The sequence below is a fragment of the Gossypium arboreum genome, chromosome 3 (genome assembly GCF_025698485.1).
Source record: "Gossypium arboreum isolate Shixiya-1 chromosome 3, ASM2569848v2, whole genome shotgun sequence".
NCBI lineage: Eukaryota > Viridiplantae > Streptophyta > Magnoliopsida > Malvales > Malvaceae > Gossypium > Gossypium arboreum.
Genome location: NC_069072.1, coordinates 136,495,668 through 136,503,646, shown reverse-complemented (window position 1 = coordinate 136,503,646; position 7,979 = coordinate 136,495,668). Strand labels below are relative to the sequence as shown.

The window sequence follows — 7,979 nt, the reverse complement described above, 5'->3', positions numbered from 1 at the left end:
AAAGATTATACATGATTTGAATTAAGCATGCCTAAAATATTAAAAGACCCTAAATTATACCATTTCAATTAAGTATATTTATATTTTTCATCCAACTTTTATCGGCATTGTTGTTAGTGTAAGAGAACGTGGATTTGAATGCGTTGAACCGCATTATCTTTCTATTTAAGGTTCGGAGGGGCTATGAGTAGTAGCTCTAGGCATTGTATAAAAAAGAACATATATAATAAGAAACTATAATGAAATTAATATTAAAAAATTATATGAAATATATCTAAATAGAAAATTAGCTCGTAAGTATTTTGAATTATCAACTGGTTTCAATTTTATATTTAGAAATATCATAATTGATAATAATACGATTTTAAGTACAAATAATATACATTTAATCGTAATTATATTATAAATTTGGATCAATTGTACACATAATAAAACTTAAATCAATATAAAAATTGAGTTGAAAACCACCTATAATATTTATGCATAGTGAGACTTGAACATGAAATGAAGGTTTTAATTATGATAATTGTTATATTAAAAATGGATGTAAAATTTTAATATTATTTTATTTTGCATTGGAAAAAACAAGAGGAGGAAAAGAAAAGGACAAAAATAGAAGCAAAAATAGGGTTGTTCTTGTTTTAACTGTAGGCAAAGTAACTTTTAATTACTATTAGGGTTAGAAATTGGGATATTTATTCCCATCCATCCCAACATATTATCTTAAAGCATCGGATCCCTATCTCTTTTGAAATAACTCGCAACTCATATCCCAAATAGAAGAAGAATAAAGAAAAAGCAAAGCAAAGAAAAAGCTCCCAATAAGTTGTATTTCACTAAAAAAAGATCAATAAAAACTATAATTATGAAAATTAATTAAGCTGAAATATACTATGGCTTTATTATTATTATTATTATTATTATTATTATTATTATTATTCGGGTTGGTTTGCATCATATTCGAATGGTTAAGAAATTTACTTATTCTCGATTCGATAATTTATTTCAATTTTAAGATATTTAAAAACATTTTCATATTAGTATAATACATTTTACAATTAAGTTAAAATAAAAATTCAAAACAAATTAAATTGACCTAAATTATAAAAGATCAAATTCTGATTTTTTTACTATATTTATGGATTTAGCATATATACTTGATATAATTTTATTATTTTATTTTTATTAGTGTTAGATCAAATCACTAACACTTTTACAATATTTCATTATTTTATTAAATTTTTAAACCCAAAATTGAAACTAAAATAACTCACATCTAGATTTATTTTTGATATTTTTAGGGCTTTAGGTGAAACAATAAATCGGGTTCCTTTTGAAAAAAATTGTAGAATGTAATACAATAAAAGCTGAAAAATTTTTAGGACCCTAGGAGATGAAACATTTATGGCGAAAAATTGAAAGCTTGAGTATTTAATTAATTTATTTTAGTCTGAATTTTTTTCACATTAAAAAACTTGAAAAAAAATATTTTTTGAGGCTCCTTCCTACCTTGTGTCTTAAGCAGTTACACTCTCAAACAACCTTAGGACTGGGCCTGCCTATGCCATCTAAAAGATGAAATTTTAGTTACTAGAAAAATTCAACTCAACTAACAAGTATTTAGTGTAATGATAAGACGATTACATTTTTAAAAGGAGAACAAGAATCAAGCTATAGAAATAACATTATTAAAAGAGATAACTATAAATTCTAAAATGAATAGCTTATTATTTATTTTTTAAATACAAATTTTAAAAGTACATCAATTAACTAATTGGAAATCTTTGGCGATGCTAGTGATTTTGATTAAAGCATACCATTAATAATAATAGAAGAATGGAAACCCAAAAATTAACCATATTATAAAATTCTATTTAAACTTAAAATAATTTCAACGAAATGTTTCGAAAATGGAACAAAATTCCATTGAACTTTATTGTGCATGGATTATAATGAGTTGTCTAATGGGAAAGGGAAAGAAAAAGTGGAACTATGAGTCATTGAAATTAATAATTTGTTGGGCATATAAGTGGGTTTTCCTTAAGCCTATATCATATATATGTCGACCAACAACGGACCACATTTAAAAACCCTAAAATCTTATTTATTTATTTTTTGAAATATAATGTTTTTATATGATTTCATATTTTGCTTTCAACATATCACATAATGAACGTAAAATCATGTAGAAGTTGAGTGTGGTGGTGGGGGCTTCGGTTGGTGGCTGCCCCTGCAGAAAAGCTAACTTTGTTGTACCATCGTGACCAAGATTTAATGAAAATTATGATTGTAACATGATGCGACACTTATATTTTTTAATTTATTTATTTATAAATGAAATATTTTCAATAAAAAAAGTTTTTAAACTTCTTGAAATTATTAGAATGGTTGGATACTATAATTTTTGGAACTATAATAGATAAAAAAAAGAGTATTTTTTTTTACTATATCGAGCTTACACGATCTCTATGAGATATATGAAGAAGAGTTCCTGATAATAGCTATTAATCAATCACTTTCTTCATTTGATAGATATTTCGTCCAATTCATTTTAAGTGGATTTCAATAGTGCTTTTAAACTACAGTCACTTTACCTTTTGTATTAAAGAGACACAGTGCATAATAATAGAGACCTATGCTAAATCGACTCCACAATGGAGTGAGATGGGGGCAGATGCCGTCAAATTCATTACCACTCTACAATTGGTATGTTTTGCTACGTCACTCATCCCACTCCACTATAGATATATAATTTTAAAAGTCATTATCATCTCTATGAATATTAAATACGTACATCCCCGCTCTACACCACCTTACTTTCTAATGCTTTCAATTTTTTAAAAGTCAAATAAATATATAAGCATAATTCTTCAACAAAAATATTTTAAACATAAAACATAAGTTTTTTTCTATAACACATGTTTAGATTTTTTATCATTTTAAAAGTTATAAATATACAACCGACCCTCTTTATAACAACCACCGTTATAACATCATTTTATTATAATAGTCAAATTTTAAAAAATCAAATTGTTATATTTTATTTTAGCCTCTATAAATTTTACTTAAATAATGTATAACTCCAAAATAACTTAATATTTCTATTATATTGATAAAATTAGTTTTTAAAATATTTAATTTTTATTTTTAAATATAAAATTACAAAATTAATTTAATTTTACAATTATGTTAGAGAATCTTTCTTTTATATATATATATATATATATATATATATATTTGTGGGTTAATCAACACTGTAGGATAAGTAAGCAAAATAGTTCTAATTTTCTTCTAAACTAATCATTGTTAGAAGAATAAATATAAAATTATTAATTAAAATTCTTCACTGACTTCTAATCAAAATTAAGTAACCACTCTCAACAAATCAAAACAAAACAAAACAGCTCCTTTCAAAATATCAGATCAATGCTCTTTATTATTTAAAAAATATGATCCAGATTTGACCTTTGTTGCTTCATTCAGTACCCAATTTTCTTTTTATTAATTTATTTTCTAATTATTTTTTCAAAGATAACAACGATGCTTTTATGATAAATCAATGGTTAAACATCAAGTGGGGGTCCAGCATTGGTCAAAAAATCAGAACTTGTTTAAACATACTTTAAAAACGAAAACAGTTCCCCAATCAACAAAATTTTAACATTAAAAATTATTTTTATATATTTGATGATTGAAGTTTTTATGTATAAAATAAATAATTATAAATTAATTAAAAGAATATAAAAATACAGAAATCAATTAAACAGCAATATATTTTTGTTGGGAAAATTCGATTTTAAATTGATTTAAATATAAATTTTATTTTATTTATTTTTAATTATTCATCAATACAAGTCCAGTAATTAATATTTCGTATTTTATATAAGATTTTAATATTTTAATTAAATTTAAAATTGATTATTTACAATATAATTACTCCTGTAATGTCAAAATTATTTATTTAGTCTTAATTGATCAGCTAATTTTATCAAGAATAAAAGTCTTTACCCTGTTCCAAAAAAATGTGTTCACCGATTTTGACTTTTGGTGTGCTTTTTTCAACCTCGGATATAGGTAAAACAATAGGATCAAAATATATATTTTTTTAAAAATTAATTATAAATATAAATAATATATTTTAGTTTTTAACAAATATGAGAATAATATACAATTTGACTCTTAATCTTTACATATTCATCAATTTGACCCTTATCTTTAAAGTTAAATTTAACTTTCAACCTTTCAAAAAGTTGAATTTGATCACGAGCTTTCAAAAGAGACAAATTATTATTTTAATTAAAATATAGAATAAAATGTTAAATTTTAAACATTTCAAGCTACGTTTACTTCATGCTAATTGTTTAAAAACTCCATGAACTTCTTTGATATATATTTTTGGAATTTAGGATTTTTATTTTGAATATTTTATAATTTTTAAATTATTTATTGACATGACATATAAGATAAATGGTGTCATGTCATCATGAAATACTTATGGACTGTTATGTAAACGTCATTAAAGAATTAATATTTTTGTTAGTATTTTCATTAAAAATAATTTAGTTCTTTTTAAAATTTAATGAATAAATTTGACTAAAAATTTAAATTAAATTGAAAAAACCATAAAAGATTAGAGTTAAAATTTTTCATTATATCAAAAATCGTCTGATAACTTTTTAATAATAAATATGGGCTTTATAGCCTATGAATGGATAAGGAAATAAAATTTTTTTGGACCCCAATTCGGCCCATTCAAAGTTCTTTTGTGAGCTTTTTTTAATTATCCCATAATTATTTCCCGGAAATAAATCTGTTGTAATATTAAATATTCCATAAAACCAATTCAAAGGTAGAGGTACTCATGGGCTGGGTGAGTCGGGTTTAAACATGATATTAACGTACTTTATGTTTAACAAGTTCAGCCTGGCCCAACACATGGGCTTAAAATTTTGTCTAAACCCATCTATATTTGTAAAAGACTAACCCAAGTCTATTTTAGGCCCGTCCATATTATTTTTTTAAAAAATATTTTATTTTATTTTAATATTTAATAACTTTATACAATTTTTATTTATTGAAAAATTTTATATAGTCATCTTAACATTATTTTAATGTTTACATTAGAGTAGTATTACATATTTAGTATAATTTATTTTTTAATATGTTCTGAATTACATAACATATAAAAATAATATAATATAAAGTATTATAAACTTAAAAAATGTGTCAGGCTGAGCTTGTGCCTTGAATGTTCAAGTTCGAGCGTGATTCATATTTTAAACGGGCTTAATTATTTTATCCAAGCTTATTTCTCGATCATAATATTTTTGCTCAAACCCTCTCAAATTTCGAACAGGCCTTAATGAGTAACCCGACTCTTGAACGACTGTACTAAAAGGTAAGATTATATTGAAGCCAAATTTTCTCAATTGGAATTGTATGCATTACAAATAAGTGGTTGAACAATTTGCCCATCAAATAAACAAGTGGGGGATATGTGCTATATTCCTCCAAATTTTTCATCATGTTAAAAGTTATTCCATCGTATTGAAATATGCATGTACAGATATAACTTTTCAAGGATCTCTAAATATATGCTATCTCTAACACTCAAATTCGAGTTCAAGTAACATAACCTCAAAGGCTAAGCGCATGCGTTCTTAAAAGAACAAATTGACAAGTAGAAGGAGGATGAGGATTGGAAAGGGGAATAGTAGATTTGATGAGTTGGAAACTATCTGCACTTTGCCTTCGGTACCATCATCGTTGAATGGTGGTGTAAACCCACCATTTGTTCTATTTGCCCTGCATTTCCATTAAGTCTTAGAGACTTATATATGATTTGAGATAAACATACATGCATATATAAATGTATACAAATAGGTACCTTTGAGATCGAGAATTAGGGCAGAAAATGATGAGATAATCAAGGGCCTTGCAAGTGAAAGTGCTGCTAGCATCATCAAAAGCATAGCTATAAGCCTTGGGGCAAGCTTTCTTGAAAACTGAAGAATAAAAGGAAGGCCTGCATGTTGTTGGGTTTGCAAATTCCCCACTGCAACAATATTGATCTTGTCTAAATGCCTCACATGCACTTTTGCATCCCACTACTCTCCCTGCCCCTTCCCCATCACCTCCCACTACTTGTAGCTCTTTAGGGCAACCTGCCTTGCACACACACACACACACACACACACATGTACATGTACATGAACATATATATATAGATATATTGAGGTCCAAATTCTAAACATATTGAATCTGAATTGTTCATGTAAAGATATTCTATTTCTTTAAATTTATTATATCTTTAAGTTAATCATGCTAGCGGTCAAGCATTAATGAAGTCAAACAACATAGTATAAAGTCAGTCCATTATGTTAGGATACTTAAATATCAAGAATAAATAAAAAGTAAGAAGGATAAAATCTAAGGGCTAAGCTAGAGGAGTAAGCAAGGACCTTCGCCCTAATTTTCATTTTTAGTCCATTTAAAATTACAAAATTTTAATTAATTTAATGATAAAATTATGTTTTATCTCTCTTAAAATTTAAAATTCAATTATGTCCTCTCTCAAAATGAAAAGTTTATAGTTTAATCTCTTAAAAACTTGTAAAATTTTTCAAAATTAAACTTTTAACTCTCAAAAATTTATAATTTAAATTTGGCTCTTAAAATTTTTCTGAATTTACCCTGATAAAATCACAAGTACTATCTCGTGATAGGTTTCTCTCTTTCCTATTATCTTCTTCTACAATCTTTTTTTTTTTTCTTTTTTATGATTAACTTAAGTATAGGAGAGTGAATTGGGGCACAAGTGCACCCAACTTATCTTTGTCTAGAATTCCAAGGCATTGAAGCTCATTTTACACTTTTTTTTAGGTTAAAATATTATTATAATCCTTATACTTTTCGAAAATTATCTCCACTTAACAAAGCTAAAAATTTAGTTTCTTACCCATATTAAGATCATAAGCACATCCAGTAGCATTACATGTACCATAAACACCACGAGGAGCAGCAACAAGCGGCAAATTATAACCATCAACAAAGCTAACGTCGTAAAAATCTTGTTGATTCCCCACACCAAATGTTATTTCAAACAACGAAGCCGGTGGAGTTGCACCATTGCCATTACATGCAAGTTTCCCCCCACAATCCCCGGTTTGACAAAGCCCGACACCGGCGGCATCGAACGAGCACCCTGTCCGACCCCATATCCGACCAGACCAACCTGCAGGAACCGATGGGATCCTCACACTTTGGCCTGAATCTAACTGGAAACCTGTCGTTGAAAGCTGTGGTGTCCCTGAACCAGCCAGCGTTCCAGGCCATATCGTGTAAGGGCAGTTGTTTGCTACAGTGAAAGTGTAAGCATATGAGGTGTAACAAAAGAATGAGAGGAAAATGAGGAAGAAACTAGGCAAAATGGGACAATGAGTTGACATATGAAACAATTTAAGGCTTTGGGTTTGGGTGTTGAAGGGAAATTAAGGTGTTTTTGGATCTTCAAATCATGATTATGTATATGTGTGTATATATATATATGTATGTACGTATATACGTTTCTTTTGATGAGGTTGTAATTAGCTGCAAGATAGCCTTTTGGGGTTTTAGTATTTCTTTTTTTGTTTGTTGTTTAAAGTATTGGCGATGCATGGCCTCTTTAAGAAGCAATTCTTTGCTTTGGGATTTGTGTAGGAAATACCATGACTATAAACTAATGTAGGAATTTTAGTGTTTAATAATTAAAAATACTTTTCATTGTGAACAAATTTCATGGGTATTGTGGCTTTAAAATAGAAAAAAAGATCTCCAAGTATGTGTCATGTTGTTTTTAAATTGTATGAAACCCTATACTTTAAGTTTCAATAAAGGGCGTAGGGTAAGAAATTTGATTGTTTTAAGTAATGTCTCGAGTTTGAATCATGTCAGTAGAAAAAAAGAACAATGTTGAGAGAATTTTGTCTTTTGTTTAA

The 7,979-nt window shown here is 27.2% G+C and overlaps 1 protein-coding gene across 1 annotated transcript; it reads right to left on the bottom strand.

Moving 5' to 3' along the window:
• Positions 1-5,420: 5,420 nt before the first annotated feature.
• Positions 5,421-7,512, bottom strand: LOC108475645 (thaumatin-like protein 1b). The gene is made up of 3 exons (XM_017777627.2): positions 6,959-7,512; positions 5,888-6,164; positions 5,421-5,805 (listed from the first exon to the last, which is right to left on the bottom strand). Exons 1-3 carry the CDS (start codon positions 7,446-7,448, stop codon positions 5,661-5,663), a joined length of 912 nt encoding a protein of 303 aa, XP_017633116.1. The 5' UTR covers positions 7,449-7,512; the 3' UTR covers positions 5,421-5,660.
• Positions 7,513-7,979: the final 467 nt, after the last annotated feature.

What these genes read in the sequence shown, in the direction of transcription:
- LOC108475645 (XM_017777627.2), bottom strand. Translation starts at nt 7,448, where the DNA reads ATGTCAACTCATTGTCCCATTTTGCCTAGTTTCTTCCTCATTTTCCTC. An exon ending in TGCTTATGATCTTAATATGG is followed by an intron (nt 6,165 to 6,958) that starts GTAAGAAACTAA and finishes TGTGCAAGGCAG; the next exon opens with GTTGCCCTAAAGAGCTACAA. An exon ending in CCTAATTCTCGATCTCAAAG is followed by an intron (nt 5,806 to 5,887) that starts GTACCTATTTGT and finishes ATGGAAATGCAG; the next exon opens with GGCAAATAGAACAAATGGTG.